General features: G+C 31.6%; 1 protein-coding gene across 1 annotated transcript; it reads right to left on the bottom strand.

Annotated features, from left to right (window-relative positions):
- Positions 1–129: 129 nt before the first annotated feature.
- On the bottom strand, positions 130–2,327 carry LOC108450671 (uncharacterized). Its single transcript, XM_017748395.2, has one exon. The coding sequence runs from the start codon at positions 1,518–1,520 to the stop codon at positions 432–434; it is 1,089 nt and encodes a 362-aa protein (XP_017603884.1). The 5' UTR covers positions 1,521–2,327; the 3' UTR covers positions 130–431.
- Positions 2,328–20,787: the final 18,460 nt, after the last annotated feature.

Raw genomic sequence — 20,787 nt, forward strand, 5'->3', positions numbered from 1 at the left:
GTTAAATAACTATCAAGTAAATATATATATATTTTATAATTTTAAAATGTCATACTAATCATCTTAATAAAAAATTTTAACATAGAAAAATAGTTTTTAAAAATAAAAATAAAATTACTAAATTTCAAATCAACAAAATATTTCTTATACTATATTATATAAATTAATTGCCGAATTAAGTTGTATGCCAAGATAATCAGTTCCAATCATATTTTTTGGTGATTGTTAAAATAAGCTACAAAGAAAGTTGAAACAATGGAGTAAAAACTTGGCATATATGGACACACAAAAGATAACGACAAAAATTACTACACTGTATACTTGATATAACATGTCTCTTAACTATACATTGAGAACACTAGTTAGCTAGCTAAGGTGCATTTTTGCTGTAAAACAGCTGTATCCCATTCAAATTGCAAAGACTGGAGTGCCTAAAATGTGATTCTTCCTTCTTCTTGTTGATATGGTTGGAACCTCCACGTGAAGAGATAGTCCTTTGACCGACAAGATAATTTGATGACCTCACAGAACGCTTTGACTGATCTCTTCTTCCCTTTACTTCCCCACTCAATCCTCGCCCAACATGAAAAACCCTTTGATCTAACTGTCAACCTCGAATCAGATTCTGATAAATGGAGTACTACTTCCCCACAGATTTTCTTGCATGAGTTGCCTAGGGCTCTTCCTTCACCTGTCACCACAGAGTCCAACCATGGACATTCTGGTTGACCCACCATCTCTTTGTAAGCAGAATTTGCCAATCTAACCTTGTTGTTTGAGTCGGAAATCACTGCCGGTAAGGCATCGGACTCAACCAATTCTTCAACCTCCTCTCCTTTCTTCAGGACTTGCATTCGTGGGGTTAGGATTGGATTCTTTTTGATGCACCCAACATAGATAATGGAGCCCACTGGTCGAATCGGTTGAGGTGCTATAATGTTGCTCGCTGGAGGACCTTGGAGCTGCTTCAATAGATCTTTCTCTTCAGGAATTTCAACAATTGTGTTCAAATCTATTAACTTTTCTCCTCCACAAGGTTCCATGCAATTCAATTCAAGTATTGTCGCATAGTTGGCAACGACAGGTACTGAGGGAGGGCATGGAAGGAGGGGAAGCGGCATCAAACTTGCTGTTGGTGTAGAAGAACTATCCAAGCTTCCACCAAAGTTAGGAATAGAAAGGTGAGGAATACCGTGTGAAAAACCTTGCAAAGAGAGGTTTTTTGCGGGGGATGTTATGAGACTCGGTGAAGAGAGCGCTAGGACTTGAGTCCTTGCTCTCTTGAGTGGTGTTGTTGATGATAAAGCGACTCTACCTCTCTTTCTAGCCCTAGTAGGCCTAGCCTGCAGATGACACCACAGACTCCTGAGATAAGGAGATTGCATCATCTTTTGAGACATACCTGAGCTCTCATTCATGGAGTTTGCAGGTACATCAGGTTTCGGAGCTATTGGCCTATACCTTGACATGATTTCAGCTGTTGTAGCTGTGGTGGAGTAAGGACTCAACGTCTTAATCATGGTGCCTTCTTCCTTTCAGATTTCACACGCAAAATTCAACCAATTGTTGAAGCAAAAGATCTTAGGCAAAGAGTATATATAGTCAACACACAGGAGGAAGAAGGGGGGATTTATAAATTATGAAACTGAAGATTGATAGGCTTTCGTGAATAGGTAGAAAGCAGAAATCAACTAATGAGTGCAAGGCAACATGAACCAAGAGGCAGGATACACTGACATTTGGATATTGAATAATCGGTACGTGTTTTAGGAACTTATAAGAAGATATAGACATGTGGGATTTGCAATAACAAGTGTATCCGTGCATGCTAACACATAATCATGCTTTCATCTGAAAACTCTACATCTACTACATACAAACAGAGCAATATGAAAGCAAAATTTAGTATTTAGTATTTTTTTTAAACAAGCGAAGCGAGGCATATAATTCGATCCCGCACTCGAACTTACACCAATAAAAAACACCCTCCGGTTACAACGCGTGTGGCTTTGGCGGCCATGCGTGGCTACACCTATTAGGATTGCTTGGTTGTTGTATTTATGTCCTCAGCACTTCCACTTTTAGCTTTGGAGGTTCCATCAGTCGGTTAAGTTTGGCGGTCGTCCATGTGTTAGCTGGTCGTCTCCTATTGCATGCAACGAATAAGTATGATTCTGATTAGAGGGCCGAAGGCCCCTTGGGAAGTTAAACTTTCCAAAGAGTCCAGACTCCAGACTCCAGATGTGGCTTATTGTTCGAAGAGTTTTCACAAACGTGGTCTTTGCCTTGTAAAGATATCTTGCACCCAATCCTTGAATGAAAAACGATTTTATGAAACAGTGACGCGACGTCATTTATATCCATTTTTAATAGTTTTATGTCATATCAGTACTTTTATCTTGATTTTTAAGATTTTATTTTAAAAAAATTAAATTCAAATTAAAATACTAAAATTCAGGATAAAATCATGAAATTTAAGATAAGAATATTGATGTGGCATAAAATTATTAAAAAATGATACAAATGACGTCGCGTTACTGTTTTTTATAATCCTTTCTCTTCTTCAATAGACAGAGAATCAGAAAAAAAAAAAGGGTCGAACCATGGGGTGAATTCAGTAAATTGCTTAGAGGACCAAAAATAAATAAATAAATTTTAAGGTAAAATATAATTTTACTATTATTCTAACTTTTGATTTTCTAAAAACTAAAAGAGTTATATAATCAATTTTTCATTTTGGGCCTAGACAACGTATATATGTATATACATATAAGCACAATCAAGGGTTATCACATCAGCATATCAAAACCCAGTCTTGTGACAATGTATTATGGTGTCATTAGGCAATTCCTCATCCTGGGCTGATCTATAGTCACTTTGTTTGTGGGCCTTGGAATAGTAACGCCGATTGAAAGCAGCAAGCAAGATTTTCAGTCCCCAAAACATGGTGAGTTGTACCCGCTTGCCCGCTTCATTTTTCACCACAACTTGCAACCTTCTTCCACTTGTGGAAATGGTTTATGCACTGATTCTGAGGGCTCACACCTCTGCTATTCTAGATCCTTGCACTCTGTTAATAATGTTAAAGTGAAGTTTTCAAACACTCAACAGTAACTAACGCTCCGTTTGTTTGTCAGTAAAATAATTTTTGAAAAATGATTTTTAGAAAATGGTTTTTAAAAGATGATTTTTTTCTGGTGTTTGGATGAATCTGTGTAAAATATTTTCTGTTGTTTGGTAAATTTCCTAAAAATATTTTCCGGAAAAACTATTTTAAATTAAAATATATATATTTAAGAATTTATTATCTTTTCATTGTTTAATTGAGTTTATTATATATATATATTAATAAATTTATATTTTAAATTATTTTCATATATTGCAATGATTTATTTATAAATAAATAAAATAAAATAAATAATAATACTCAATTATTAAGCTAAAATATTAACTTTCATAAATTGAAAACAACCAAAATAATAAAATCGAGCTAATATGTCAATTATACAATTGTAATGATCAGTAGTATGGGTTAATTCATATATTTCCACATCGAGCTAATAAGTCAATTATACAAGTACAATGATCAGCAGTATGGATTAATCCTTGTATGTCCTTTATTGAGTGGAAATATTGTAGGCCTTTATCAACCCATCCAGCATTTGCACAAGCAAAAAGAACCCAACAATAAAAAAGTGCCTATAGCAATATCAACCAACACCAAAATATTGCCTTTACCAAAAACAAAACAGTGGCTATACTAGCAGAAACTCTGTACTAATATCAATCAAATCCAATATCCAATATCAAACTAAGAAAATACCAAAGCTCTTCGCTTGCTTCTAATTTGCAACTGATTCTTGTGTGATTATAAGATCTCCACCAGTTTGGCGTTTCTTATTTGGTGATTTCAACTTCATCAAGAGCTTGCGTTGATGTCCGACCGACTGTGTTGTATTTGATCTCAATCCAAGCTGAAAATTGTAAAATTATAGCGAGGTAAGTAGTTATAAATTAGCAGAAATTGAAATATTTCTAAACTAAAACTTACATAGAATGTCTGCTCTCCAGTTTTCATATTTGTGTAGAGGCCTAACCCATTGACAGACCACCTTCAAGTTTTCATACTTGTGGAATGCTTAGTTGTGGAAGCTGACCTAACTTGTTTTGGTTGATTCTTCCTCTCCAAAAAGCTAATATTACATTGAATAAAGGTAGACAAAAATTAAAATCAAAGCATGAAACAGAAGTTTAATAAAATTGGAAATGGAATGATTTAGAAAATTGAAGGCCTTTCTTATTTAGATCAAGGCAGTAATATGACATCTAAGTTAAACAAAAGGCTAAAAATTGGTTTTCTAGAAACAAGAAACTGCCTCATATTTGATGTTCTATACCACAACTATTACAAGCTGTGAATGTCTCTTGAGACCACTGGCATGCTAGGAAATCTGATACAAAATCACTAGACACTAAGCTTAGAGGATAAATGACTCATGTCTATAATCACATCACATGGAAGCCATCACACAATCACATAATAATGCTATGTCAGGGCCTCCAATGTACATCCTAAAAGACCTCAGTTCAACAATAATAAATTTGGCAAAGAGAATGTTAAAGTGAAACTTTTTTAACTTGTAAGTTGTTCTTCTGTTGGCTAAGAGAATGACACTAATAAATAAATCAAAGATAAAAGGGAGATGGGGAATCAAATAGAAAAGGGGGATAGATAAGAATGAGAGATAATAAAAATTATCATCGTTTAACCCAAATTACAACCTTCAAGCATTAAGCATATCCAGATATATTGAAATCACAATCTAAAAATATGGGAAAGATCATTCTCACAATAGAACTTCCCAACCCAAATCCTTTTCTAGACAGAACATTTTGGTTCTAAGATAATCTAGAAATCATTAAAAGTAAACATGGAAAATGCTTAATGGGGGAAAGACTATAGAAGAACACGTTGTATCAAATAATTTATAAGCAACTTGATTAAAGCAATCAAAAACTACTTAATTCTGGCGGCGTTGCACAAAGCATGTAGAAACTGTAATGGCGTAAATTCAATGTTATCGGAACAGTGGTTTCGTAACCACAAATCCGATTTAAAGAGAAATTTATTTCAATATTTTTGCTTGAAAATTTATATGATAGGAAAATCGTATGAAAATATTGATAGGAAAATTTTATCAATTTAGTGATTAGTTAGAAAAAGAAATTATTGAAGAAATTGGGTAAAATAAGGTATCGGGACCTCTATCTCATAAAACCGAGTCAAAAAATAATTTTATAAATATTTATGAAATGTTATTAATGTGGTATTAAAATTTCGTTAGGAAATTTTAATATTTGGGTAGTCAATTAAATCAAAAGGACTGAATTGTAATAGGTGTAAAAGTTGCTAGAGTAATTAAATAGCTTATTAGTCTAATGAGAAAGGATTTAAAAGGCAATTAGACCCAAAAGTTATTTGGGCTGGACGGCAAGGTTATGAAATCAGCAGAAAAATTGATAAATTAAGGGTAAAATTGGAATATTGCAAAATTAACTAAATAAAACTAGGACTAAATAGGAAATATCTAGATTTCTCTTCATTTCTCTTCAATTCCAGCAGCTAAAAACGCCATAGGAGGGTTCTCTAAGCTGGTATTTCATAATTTTGCACCAAGTGAGTTAATCCTTGCCTTTTTCTTCTAATTTTGTGTTTCTAAGACTTTTACAACTAGATCCTACTATTAAATTCATTAGTTTTGATTTCATGGATGAAATTTAAAGTCACCATGGTTGAGTGATGTAAGTTTATGATGAAATAGAATGAAATTAAAGCTTTAATTTGTTTATGAGATGATTTTATTAGGCAATTTCAATGGAAATTGATTTTTGGGACCTAATTGTGAAAATGTTTGGAATTAAAGTCTATTGCTGAAATTATGATTCCTAAAGGTTGTAAACTAGTTTAAGGTGATAGAATAAAATGTTAATTGAGAAAAATCAGCTCAATTGAGAGGCTAATTGAGTAGGGACGAAATTATCATTTATTAAAAGCTTAGGGGAAAAATGATAATAAACAGCTTGCACTAAAACAGTTTGGACAGCAGCAGTACACTAACTTTGAAAAATCACCAAAAATTGTAGGAATCGGATTAGAAGATGAAAAAAATATGGAATTAAAGCTTATCGAGTCTAGTTTCTTATAGAAGAAATATTGTAAGCAATGGATTTGTAAATTTTGAGATATAATGAATTTTGTGAGACAAGATCAGAATGAATTCGGGTTCCCCTGTTCTGACTTTGAAAAATTATAAAAAATTGAATAAAAATAATTAGGGACTTAAATTTATATGTCTAGAATTCTGAATGAGTCTATTTTTAATAGAAACAAACAAGAATATCATTTGAATTCTGTATAAAGAGATAATTTATTTTTAGTGAAGAAGGGTCAGAACTGTTAGACAACAGAACAGGGGTGACTTTGAAGAATAAAATGTACTGATTGGCTAAACCAAAAATTCTGAAAATTTTATGGTAAAAATATATATGAGTCTAGTTTCAGGGAAAATTAACGTATCTTAATTTGGAGTTCCGTAGCTCAAGTTATAAATAATTTAGTGACTATGACTCTAGTAGACAGCTTTGAATGAACTATAAATAATAGTTGAATTATAGAGAATGTTGCATATGAACATGAAATGTATTAAATTGATAATTAAATTTATTTATTTAGATCCAGAAGATTCAAAAACGAAGCTAGATCGAGGAAAGGAAAAAGTTCGGGATTAATAGATTTTTACTGTTTACAAACAAGTATCAAGGTAAGTTCGTGTAACTTGAATTATATTCTTAAATGCTTGAAATGCATGTTTTTGATATGAATATGATTTGAGTGTTCATTGTATGAAAATTAATGAAACATTGATATATTTGATAAAATGGGAAGAAATCCCGTTTGAATGAAAGGAAAATTCGATGGATCTCGAAAAGGAATTGACGGTAAAAGGATCTAGCCGGACGGGTGATCCTATCTGATATAGCCCTCCAAGAATATGTGTAAAATGGATTTAGCCGGACGGGTAATCCGAATTAGGGTCTGAATTTAGCCTGGACTGGTAATTCAGATCCAAGCTCATTAGAGTAATTGTTGTTGCAGGGGATTTAGCCTGGACTAGTAATCCCGACAATACTCTATGAGTTTATATTGCAGGGGATTTAGCCTGGACTGGTAATCCCGCTGCAAGGTTGAGGTTCGCGGGAGCGTGCTCTCTGAAATAGAAATGTGCGCACATGAATATGAATTGATAGACCCGGAATTGTACACTAAAAGTGTACCTCTGAAAATCCATCGAAATTCTGATAAATTCAACGGGATAAATATGGAAAAATAACAAGGAAATGAAAATCATGGTATTGATGAGTACATCAATCATGGTATATATATATATATATATATATATATTATTGATACATGGAAATTATTGTACTAACTTGAATGTTGAGTTTGTGCATGTTAGGGTAATAATGCATTGAATGGATATATGAATGTTTATTATATTGTATTGAAAATATTAGGTAAGTATAATTCTTGTTACATGAGCTTACTAAGCACAAAGTGCTTACCCCGTTTCCTTTTTCCCTGTTTTGTAGTGTTAAGAGCTCGGAGGTCGGATTTGGTTGGAGACACATCACACTGTCAACCTCAGGATTTCGGTATATAAAGAAACTTTATTTTGGAAATTAATGGCATGTATAAGCTAACAAAGTAAATGTTAACGTGAAATGAATGTAAAGTTAGCCATTAGTATGGTTAACAAACCTGGTTATAGATATGTGATGACGTTATCTTATATAAATGCATGAATCTATCATAAAAATATGTTGAATTGAAAAAAAAAAAATTAATTCGTAAACTCCGGTAATGCCTCGTACCCTATTCCGGCAATGAATACGGGTAGGGGTATTACAGAAACAGTGATAATTTCTCTCAGGATTAGACACTTGACAAACACGTGATCTTTCTAATAAATAAGTCCTGATGGCAGCTCTTGAAATCCTTCCCCTCCGGTCAAATTGAATCTCCCCAAACTTACCAAAACGATTACATCATTCAAAACATGCATGTAAAGGTAAAAAAAAATGATTATAGCATAGAATCTACTACATGCAGGGTGTAAAACTTGTTAAAACAAAATATAGTCACCTTGAGTTATTGTTCCTAACAGTCTTAGCATTACCAAATGCTTCTAAAACAGGGTTGGACTACAGATTAGCAGAAAACAAAAATAAATGTTGTTATATGTGGTGCAAATTGGGCATTGTTAAATCAACCTATGGCGAGAAATTTATGCTCTAAAGCGAGAAATTTATGCTCTAAGTATCATTTTAAGCATATCCCTTTCCACTTCCAAATACTGCATCATTTTGAAATGATTTGCCTCTTCATGTATCTAACTTTACCTTCATCTTGAGTTAAAAATAATTTTCATTTTCAAAATTTAGATTATCATTTTCATATTTTAATCCCAAACCCAGAAAAAAAAATTAAAAATAAAGAAACAAAGAAAGGCATAAAACCCAAACCAACGCTGCTTAATTAAAAAAAAATCAACTTAAGACCCTGCGAAGATAAATGGAAACGAAACAACAGCGTCTGTAAAACCTACAATAGACGCCAGAAAAAGCTTGGGTTTTAGTGGGAAGTAGACAAACAAATTAAATACAAAAGCCAACAGAGACTATGTACACAACAATGATGATAATGAAACCAAGCTAAGAGTGACTAACACGGGCACAAAAAAGATATTTTTGTAAATTATGAATTCAAATCGAGCTAATTTGAAACGAAAAAATTCCAACTTCAAACAATTAATAAAATTTAAAAGCTTTATATACATAATCCTGGATAATTTTCAAATTCCAATAATGAATTAAACTAGAAGTTCACAGTTTTGTTCAATTAGTAATTCCATCTTTATACAAAGAGAAAACCAAGCAAAATGATTTGATATTGTTTAAGAAAAATATTAGACAGGAAAAATGGGAAATATCTGATCTTTTTCCCACTAATTATCTCAATAACGGCAAGAGCTCTGCACCATTTTGATTTCTACCAGAAAACCCATGGATTCTATTTTTTTCAAGAAAAAGAAAAGAAGAAAATTTACAGTGAAATCGAAGGAAACACCGTAAAAGCAGGAAAATGTTTTTCGAGGAAACATAAAACGGTCTAACTTTTTTTTTTGTTTTATTTTTAATTTGTTATTGGATTCTTTTTTTCTCATACATATTAATTCTTCAACAACAACATTTAAGAGATTTTATTTTCTAGAATTCTTATATAGAATTTTTTAAAAAATAATTTTGAGTTTTTTATATTTTTTTATATAGAATGAGGGTCAATTTGATAGAAAATATAAACTTTGATAATTAAATTTATTATTATAGCAACTAAAAAGTGACACATAGGATGACAAAAAACAAATTTTGAAAATATTAGTAATCAAATTGTAATTTTTTAAATAAGTGACCAAAAAATTTACCTATAGTTTAATAACTAATAATAAAGTTTACTCTTTAACCTATTATTTTACTATAATGTTATTATTTTAATTACTTGATTTGCATTATTACGCTTATGATGATTTTTATAATTTTTGTTTCTAGTGGCAGATGTTGTCATTTGATTTTGGAAGAGTTATTTAAAAGATTAAATATATATTTTCAGATAAAAAAAATAAGGTAAGTTACAAAATGTCTTCTAATTATATCATTAATTTTATTTTGATGATCCATTTAAAATGATAAATTTTATAATTATTGAGAGATAAATATGTTGAAGTTTTTATATTTATGATCAAATGAAAGAATATGTAAATATTAGAGGATTAATTTTACTATTAAACTAATAAAAATAATTTTAAAAAGTTTAGTGATTAAATCGAAAAAATACATAAGTAGATGATATAATAGATTGAAAAACATAATTGAGTGACCATTTTTATAATTTACCCAATCATAAACCAACCCATCAAGAACTTAAAGCTGTGAAGTTAAGGATGAAAATAAAATTGAAAAAATCAAGCTACAAATAGCGATGATAAAAAAAAGAAAAAAGAAAAAAAAGTGATACTTGTTAATGCTCTTGTTCAATCAAGTCTTATAGAGAAAACAACATAATTAGTTTAAATCCACATGATATTTTTGTCAATAAAAAACTTTATTATAGAAAAGGAAAGAACAGTATGGCAAACTATCAACTAAAAAAGCAATGGCAAGAGTACAAGATAAGTCACAACAGTAGTGCAAAGCTAACTGATAGAAAACACATATTGCTTCAACTTATTTTTATTCAATCTATCACAATGATAACTTCTCTTACAAGTTCCCTCCAACCTGTAGTTATTGCTTGCGCAAGAAATGGCCCCAAACTTATTGGAAAATAAAACTTCCATGAACTTCTTATTGATAGCTGGTAATAACCTATTCTTGATTAAAAATATATTATTCATGCTTGGATGCTTTTTTTATAAAATAAAAATTAAAATACTTAAAAGAATCCTTTAATAAACAATTAAATCATATATTTACTCACAAAAAAACAACAAGCTCCGCATAACCTATAATTTATTTATTTTTATAATTTTAAATTTAAATTTATTATATAATATATATGTACTTTTATAAAATACATAGAAAGTTAAAAGTGAGAAAAACATTCTCTATGCATCTGTTTTTTACAAGGTAAACTACTCTTAATGTTACTAAATTAATTGTAAGTTTACGTTTTGATCATTTAATTTTAAAAAATTATAAAATAGTTAGTAAACTATTAAAAAGTTTTCATTTAAGCCATTAGGCTATTAAAATCGTTATTGTATGACCTTATTTGTTTTCACTACCTGCATCAATTGAAAGCTCTTCTTCCCTTTTCTTTTACAGTTCAGTTTTTTATGAAATAAATTTGAACGCTACAAATCTACGAACCAAAATCCAAATAACTTTTTTCTTTAATCTTCGATATTGACTGTCAAATCAACTTGGTTACGAGATATGTTCTTCTACTCATTGATGGATATTGATCCATCATACCAGTTGTCGAATCGTCACTTGGAGCTCACTAGTTAGACTTTCTTTAAAAAAAAATTTAGTAGTCCAATGACTTAAATAAAATCTATTGAATAGTTCACTGGCCATTTTGTAACTTTTTAAAGTTGAGTGACTAAAACATAAATTTATTAATAATTTAATAACTTTGGGTGTAATTTATTTATTTTTAATTGGTGCAACAATGTCAATATTATCTAGAGATGATTATTGCGGGAAAAACCTTTTATGGAGGTAATTAGACATCCAAAAAAGCTGTTAGACTATTTAATTTATGGATTAGATTTTTTGTAAAATTCAACTTGAGATGAAGTTTTAGAAAAAGGAAAATACACAAATTGTATTAAGTTGAATCGGACTCACAAGAACACCTACTACTATCATAAGCCTTTCTTAAGAATTAAGTTGCTTGAATATACTCAATTTCTGAAATTGAAGATATCTTCAGACAATCAGAAAAAAGCGAGGGTAGAACCATAGAACAACGTATATATGTACATACATATAAGCACAATCAAGGGTGATCACGTCAGCATATCAAAACCTACTGTGGTGAAAATGGATTATGGTGTCATTTAGGCAATGGGTCGTCCTGGGCTGATCTATAGCTACTTTGTTTGTGAGCTTTAGAATAGTATCAGTACCGACTGAAAGCAGTAAGATTTTCAATCTCCAAAACATGGCGAGTTGTACCAGCTTGCCCACTTCATTTTTCACCACAACTTGCAACCTCTTCCACTTGTGGAAATGGTTTATGCACTGATTCTGAGGGCTCACACATCTGCTATTCTAGATCTTTGTACTCTGCTATACTGTAATAATGTTAAGTGAAGTTTGCAAACACTTAATAGTAAGTAAATGTTCTTGCCGCCTTCTCAATTTACCATTCTTTCTTTTTTTAATTAATTTATGCATGCATTGCTCGACTATGCCTTTTAATCTATTATTCTACTATAATGTTAGTATTTTAACTACATGATTTTGTATTATTTCGATTAAGATGATTTCTATAATTTAAGTATGAGCACTAGTTGCTTCACTCAATATTCTTCTACTCCTATTGATGATCCAAAACTTTTCTGATTCCTTTTGACTCTGTCGTTCATTCTATCTTGACTTGCTTTTGTTTTTTTTTTACACTTGTTACCAATAAGCTCCCTCAGTTCATTAGAAAAACTTTCATTTTAAGTGTTTGTCATCCTTTTATCTTCTTCCACTTAATTTTTTTTCTAGAACGAGGTTCAACGTTAGATTATGCCAACATCACATTCCACCTCCAATTCTTATAGCCATTGAGCAACTATTCAAACAAATCTCAAGGCCGCACACCTGCTTTTATTTTCCCGATTCCCTTAGTTGACTAGCAGCGCCCCTACTTTTTTTTGAGCCAAACATAAACTAGTTCCTTTTGAGACTTAACCCTACTTCCCTTACCCGATCACAACTCTCATCTAGTTCCTTTTAAGATAAACTCAACACCATCAAGCCTTTGTTACTACCCATGGTCAAACAAATATTATTTGCGCTTATACGTTCATCGGACACAACCACCCCAACACATTTATAAAAATGCTTGCTCCTCGTATAAGTTTTCTATTAGCTGAACAAGTCATGTGGAACCTAGATTTCTTATTTAAATTTTAAATTTATTTAAATTAATTCTTTTCATCTAGGAGTTTTGATGATAGTGTGTCTATAAATAGGTGCTCATTCTAGGAATAAATCACAATTTACTTTCATCTTTTTTATAAACTCCTTTACTTGAATCATAACCTAAAATTCAAATGTCCTAACCATGATTAACCCAATAGATTCAAATGTCCTAACCAACAAACTTAAATGACACAGGGATGCAAGATAACAAAGGAGTTCTTACTCCAATGAGCTCCTCTCACCATTACAAGCTTCAATACAAGTTTGACCCTATTGATACCACTATATACCATAGAACTATTGGAGAACTCCAATATCTTTCCTTTACAAGACCTGATATTTTGTTTGCTCTAAACAAACTTTCTTTGTTTATGCATGCTACATCATCCATACATTGACAAGCAATGAAACGCATTCTTCGACACTTGAAACAAGCCTCCATCTATAGTCTTTAATTCACTCATCATTTGGATCCAATTTTTATATGTACTTAGACGTTGACTAGGCAGGTGATCACATTAATCGTGATTTGACAACTGGTTTTATTCTTTATTTTAGTCAAAATCTAATAAGGTAGTTCTCAAATAAATAAACTACAATTGTTCGCTTCTCTATTGAAGCTAAATATCGAGCAATCGCAATTGCTACCTTTGAAACTCTTTGGGTTATGAATTTGGTAAAAGAGCTCAAAGTTCCATTACCTCATCCTCCGAAAAGCTTTCGCCACAATTAAGGTACAACATCTCGCAACTAGCATCTAGATTGCATAGCAAAATGTAGCATTTTGAGGTGGATTTACATTTCGTTCATGATCATGTTCAAAGAAAAAAATTTGACTAGATTGTAAAGTTCTAGAAAAAATTTGGACTTGAATTTTGAGCTTGATTTTTTAGAAAGTATAAGGTCCCTAATGAGAATATATGAAATCGAAATCAAATTTTAATCCGAAGCTAGGAATCGAAAGTTATGCTTATCTTGAACTCAAGGACTAAATTGAATAAAATGTAAAATATTTGGGAAATTGTAAAATGAATTTATGTAAGTTCATGTATATCATAACATTTTATGAAGATGATTGGTATTGATTTGTATATAAAATAATTATATACATCAAGAATTGGATCAAAGTGGAGCTAATAGAGAAAAAGTAAAAAATGTGGATTAGTCCTTGAAGTATGCACTCTTTTCATATTTTGAATAGGTAAGTTCATGTGAAACTTACTATCTTATTTTATGTTATGTGATTTTGTGTTTGATTTTATATATATATATATATATATATATATATATATATATATTTGGATATAATTAGAACACTAGTGAAATTGGCATGTATGGTTAGAAATGGGCTAAATTGAAATGTCATGTGATTGTTGGTTATTATGTAATAGTACATGGTACAAATACGAAGTTGGTTGATTACAGGGATTGCTAATGATATATATACGAAAATGATGCTCGTGTGAACTTAGTAAAATGTTAGGATATGATTTGACATGCCAATATAGTTATAAGTGTGCTTGATCAAAGATTTTACATTTTATAACAAGATCTAGCATTTGTTACAGATTCTCGGGTTATATGTAACAAAGGTTTAGCCCGTACGAGTAACCTGATTTAATTTCAGCTTATATGAATAAACCTGATGAAAGTTCAGCTTGTGTGAGCAACTCAGTTTACCCGTGTATCCGAGTCTATTTTACTATAGTTCCATCGAGCAATATTAATTTTAATTAAAATGGAAAAGCTTGAAAACGTATTGATATGAAATGATATATCTTCATAATTTTTTATGTGACAATAAATTGCTTTGGTATTAAATGATGTTATTCATGATATGCAAGTATATCTAACTTATTTCAATGTTAATGTTGACAAGTGACTGGTTAAGGCATTATGTGCCAAAGATAGCCAAATTGTAAGCAAATGTGATTGGTAGTTGTTATTCTTATAAGTGATCAAGGTAAGTATAGTATTTCCATTTGAACTTACTAAGCATTCTTAATGCTTACTTTAGTTGTTTTTTTTTTCTTGTAGATTGTCACTTTACAGAACTTGTCAAATTGAATCAGCGTGAAGCACATACTATCAAGGAGACGTTAGATATATGTTCATTTTGAGTCTAGATATTGTGGCATGTACATAAGGACCTTTGTTGTACAAATGGCCGATTCAAATTTAATGGTTATGTAGTAATGTGATAATGGTTGAACTTGTTTATTAAGTTTGGTATGTGATCTAATTGATGTAAGGTTTGGTCTTGTGTGATGCTAGTGTGTGTAATGATCTTAATTGGTATGTTTCAGCATGTTAAATATTGCAAGTAAAATAGTTGGAATAACCAAGTTGATAAATAGCTTGAGAAATGGCATATTTGAATGTTAAGTATGAGATGAAATTGAATGCATGGTTTGTGTGATTCATGTCAGAGTCTTTTAAGTGATAAGCTTCTAAGTTGTACAAATATGCCATGTTTGAGTTGGTAAATGATATGTTTTGGAATTAGAGAGTTGTAATGGATTTGAACATGTCTTATAGTTAAATGATTGAATTGTATAAAGTTGAATGGTTGGTTTAGATGATTACATACTTGTATTGGTTTAGGTTGGCATGTTTAATAACATTATTCTTGAAAAATATTGAATGAAATCATATTGATATATTGGTTTGAAAGCAAGTGAATAGGTAGGTACCAAATGTGCATTTTGCCAAAAATAGGGACGACGTAGCTACTTTAAGCCTTGACTTCAAAACATATGGTTAATAGTCTGACGTCAATATACTCGAAGTTGTGACATGACTCACTAAGTTGGTGATGTTGTGACATGGAAACCATGAAGTCACAATGTCGGCTTGAAATTTTAAAAATTTTACAATTTGGTCCTAATTCACACTTGGTTTAATAAAAGAGCTTTTGTATGCTCGTGTAGGAACAAAAAATGATTAGGTAACATATTATATATGTGAATGATACTTGTTTACATGTTTGAATGATCAAATGATGTATAATCATATGTAGTTGTTCCTTTGGCAATGAATGTAGATCTTATAGCTCGAACCAAGCGATCGAGTCGGGTAAGGAGTGTTACATTTTGTAGTATCAAAGCTATGATTTAATTGATTCTATGTCATACCCTAAATCTAACTTATTCGAATTAATGGCGCATAAACGCAAAGTTGTTTATTTTGGCGCACTCTAATAGTTAGTTAGCCAAATAGTAATCTTCTGGAGAATAAATGTTTTGTTGAATTGAGTATTCGCCCAGGGATGTATATGATAAGCTATAAAAGTAACATATTTTAATCTCATTCTTAATGCCTTTTTAGATGATTAATTATGCAAATTAGTGAATTTGATGCTTCTAATCCTTTAATTCATGTTTCTATACATAGAAGAGCATTTGGGAGTAAAATGAGCAGAAAATGAGCCAAAATTGGACAAATAGAGTTGTTTTCAAGAGCCACATGGCCTGGGCATTTCCACACAGGCTGGACACACGCTCATGTGCCAGCCCGTGTTGATTTCGCACCCTGCTTCCCAAATACATGGAAAACCCCAATTTTTAGACTTTCTGAGCATTCTAAAGTTTATAAATACCAATTAAAAGAAGACATAAGGGAGAAATCAGAGAAGGTCGAAGAAAGCACTCGTAGAACACTATCGAAATCAACTCGGAAGCATATCTCCATGAAGATTGAAGATCTCATTTTAATTTCTTTCAAAGTTTTATTGAGTTTCTTTCTGTCTAGTGGTTATTCTGACTTTCAGATGTTTTCATTCAGGATTATGAACTAATTCCCTAAATACCTAGGGAGAATGAAACCTATAATGAATCATTTTTATTTAATGTCTATTTTTACACGATAAATACTTGATTCTTGTTCTCAATTATGTATGTTTATTTCTTGTTTTAATATTTCTGGAATATTAATTCATGTTTAATGTGCTTATTTCAGTGGAAGAAAAGTCTCTGTTCAAGAGTAAATCTAGCATTGAATGGAGTTGCTTGCAATCATAGAAATAGGACGACATAAATCTAATAGGGGAATCCATAGATCGAGTTAATATGACGATAGGGTTTTAATTAGAAAGAGATTTCAATTAATCAACCCAAAGTTAGTTGTTTTTACTCTCGAAAGAGATATTAACATAATTTAGGGATTTCTGCGGATCAATACACAAGTGAATAAATCGTTTAATTCAGATTCATAATAATACGTGAAGTCTAGGTGGATTCTTTCCTGGGTATTGTCTATCTCATTAGTTAATATTCAATTATTTCCTTGATTCATTCTTTGTTGCGTTCTTAGTTAAATTAGTTTAGTAAATTTAGATTAAAACACATCACTCCAAATTGTCGACTAAATAATAGAAAAACGGTAATTACTAATACTTTTAGTTCTTGTGGATACGATATTCTCTACTCACCATAGCTATACTATTGTTCGATAGGTGCGCTTGCCTTTGTCGTATTTATAGTTAGTTTAGTGACCATCAGTATACCAGGATTTAGTTCTGATATTTGTAGTCCACCTTTCGATTAAAAAACTCCGTAAATGCGGGGTGGAGAAGTTTAAAGGCAAGAAAGATGATGACCTAGAAAAAAACCAAGTATTGGTTAGAAAATACTTGGAGAGTTCTCAACGAGTTGATGTGTTCCCAAGAGGATAGTGCGCGATGTGTCATATCTCTGTTTAAAGAAAAAGTGTGCCAATGGTGGACGACTTTGACATCTATAATCCCGAGAGATCGGGTAAATTGGAAATTTTTCCAAGATGAGTTTAAAAGGAAATACATCATTCTGTTGTATTTAGAGAAAAAGAAAAGAGAATTTATGGAGCTGAAACAAAATAGATATGACTGTAGCAGAATACGAACGAGAATTCGTCTGTGTAAGTATGTATGCTCAAGACTCGTGTCTACTGAAGCAGTTGTGTATCCATTTTGAGTGGAGTCTAAACAAAGATATTCGTGTGCTAGTGGGAGCTTTGGAGTTGAATGAGTCTGTTGTGTTATTCGAACAAGTTCGAAAAATGGAAGACATGCAGAATGAGAAAAAGCAAGCTAAAGCCAAAATTCGAGAATCCAGCAAACGTAATATGGCCAGATAGTTCCTAACATCTTCGGCAAACGTAGTAGGACTTATATAATATTTTAACCTACATTATAATATGAAGATAAATGTTAAATTCTATTATTAGTCCATGTACTTTGCAAAAGTTGTTAATTTAATCCATGTATTTTAATTTAGTTATTTTAGTCCCTATACTTTTTAAAATTTTATAGTTTTAGATCTATCAAATGATAACTATTAAACTCATGAAGTTAAGTTTAGCTAATCCCAAAATATGATGCGCCAAGCATATTATCATATGTGTAATGTTATGTTAGCTTATTATTTCCACATATTACTCATTAAAATTTAGTAAATGTATTAACGATTCTTATTTGTGTCGAGATTGAAATTTCAAGATTTTAAAAGTAAAGAGACTTAGAATGATCCAATTGGAGAATATTGACCAAATCTACAATTGTATGCATAATACAAGACTAGTAATTTAATTTAACCAAACAAATTTAATTGCTATTAATTGAGTCAGGATTAAAATTGACCAATTTGAAAAGTACAAGACTAGAATTGAGCAAATTAAAGTATAGGACTAAATCTATAACTTTAAAAAAATACAGGAATTAATAGCAGAATTTAACCAAAGATAAATCATGTCAGTTTGAAACCGACTAAGCTGTATGGGGAGCTTAAGCTTCTCTAATCTTTAGGGTATGGACGGTCGTCAGTCTGAGAATGACATTTACGTCTTATAATTTCTATTTGGTCCACTCCAATGTTCTTTTTCTTTATTTATTTTTATTTACAGCTTTCATTATTGTGACCACCAAGAGTTTGAAGCTAGCTTGATGAGATTTCTTTTTCTTGTTTCAGTGACAGGCTCCACGAATAGAAACATCTTGGTTTTAATTCTGTAAATCTATATTTTTAAAACTTTTTCTATGAAAATTTTATATTAGAATATATATACTTCTGAAAACAAAAAGAATATCTTGAAAATATACTTTAAGTAACAAAAAAAAAAAAATCTCTGCATAGACATCCCATTATGTCAACGAAAACAGTGTGGAGGCATTAATTAGGCGGTTAAATCTTTGTACCTTTAGCCATGCAGCTCCTAAGACATTGAAGATCTTGTCACAGTTTTCGTTTTCAACTATGAACAGTATATAGCTTTGTAGGCATTCGTATCAAGATTTCAACATGTCAGTACAAAAATTAGTTTGGGATTGATATTATATAATACTATATACGATACTGCTAAACAGAAAGGCAGATTATACAAATAAAATATGGCCTCATCCATTTCACAATCATTCGTGCAAACCAAATTAAATATTGAAATAGACGTATGCTTTTAATGGGATTCATATGAGCTTTTGTATTTTATATGTAAAAAAAAAAAAAAACTATTTTCTTCATTTTTCTTTGGAAGACAGAAGGCAATGGGGGGATATTTGACTTTGGGTTTTTGTTTGATGGGGACTCCTCCCACTTTGTTTGCTTGAGCAAATTAAAACCTGGTTTTTTCCTAACGAGTGCCTGTATAACATATCTTAAGATAACTTTAATGCTCGAAAAGCATCAATTATTGCATCTAACATAAAAAGTATTACCATAAATTATCATTTAGAGAGAGAGAGAGAGAGAAAGTAAAATCTTGGGGGTAAGGAGGGTTTGATATTTTTTGAAAAAAAAGAGAGGGAGGGTGGTGTTTGGCTGTAATCATTGAACGGCAACTGGCAATTTTGCTTTGACTCTTCCACTGTAGGGGACCCTGTTGGAAAATTCCAAGCTGTCTTCAAAGCCCATACTGCTATACCCTTCAACAACCGTATTGTAGCCATTGGCCAAAGTCTTTGCATATTCTAGTTCTAGGCAGAATATAATTGAGGTAAAGGACTAAAAGGTGGGTTATAATTCAAAGCTCGCAATGTTTACAGCTTTGTTCAAACTATTTGTATACAAATCTTATGAGTTTAAAACTATTACATTAGATGAAACTTCAATCGTTTTGAGCCAAGCAGGAGGGTAAGAATACAAATATTAAAAAAAAAAGTACTGAATCAGAGCATGCAATAACAGCAGGAAACCAAATGCGAAACTGATTATTTGTTTTACGCATAGAGATTACGAGTCATGGACTGGCAAAGGGCCACAAACTACCAAAGGCCATGTGCACATGAGTTTAATGACTGGGACCATTTTGATCCAGAAGAAGATCCTACAGCGGCCCCATGATCTTGTTTCCATGGCAATTTATAATCATTGTTTTCTTAAACCAAGCATCGAACTTTGGCCTAATTTAAGGGCCAATGATTTCTGTCATTTGTTTTCATAATCCGAGATTCTGAGGAGTTCAAATTTAAACAAATATTTTCAATTTCCCCTTTAAAAAGGCTGAATCCCAGTTTCTGGTTTATCGTATACAGTTTCTGGCTACTTGGTTTGCTTTAAACCAATGCACGAAAGGTATAGAAGGGAAATCTAGGCTAGCTTTAACAATGTAATGAGATATTCAGGAAATTATTGTCTGATATAAAAAATAACAGTGGGATAAGAACTATAAACGAAGTCGTACGTGGGTTTAGCAGTATGATATCAGTGTATCGTTTTGCAATTGCATCAGTGGTCACCATAAGGATTCAACATTATTAGTAGGGCCCAAGAACAGCTATTTTAAAAGTACTAGGGTGGATTTTCTACCTTAAAAACGGAGAAGATATTGTTCTTAAACAACATATATCTGAATAATATTCAGTCCATCATCACTAACATGCTCGGGTCAGATTGTATTACATCATTGTAGGTTTCTCCCACTCCTACCAAAAACTGGTTCATTTATCGTGCCGATGATTAAGCAAAATATTGAACAAGCTTTTGATGTGACGGCCGGGGCACTCAACTCGAATCGTTAAGAAAATTTACAATTCGAGGAATCTCGGATTCAATCTATTAA

Source organism: Gossypium arboreum, chromosome 5, assembly GCF_025698485.1.
Source record: "Gossypium arboreum isolate Shixiya-1 chromosome 5, ASM2569848v2, whole genome shotgun sequence".
NCBI classification, from domain to species: domain Eukaryota; kingdom Viridiplantae; phylum Streptophyta; class Magnoliopsida; order Malvales; family Malvaceae; genus Gossypium; species Gossypium arboreum.

Bases quoted from the DNA above. Each gene is read 5' to 3' on its own strand.
- LOC108450671 (XM_017748395.2), bottom strand. From the start codon at position 1,520: ATGATTAAGACGTTGAGTCCTTACTCCACCACAGCTACAACAGCTGAA.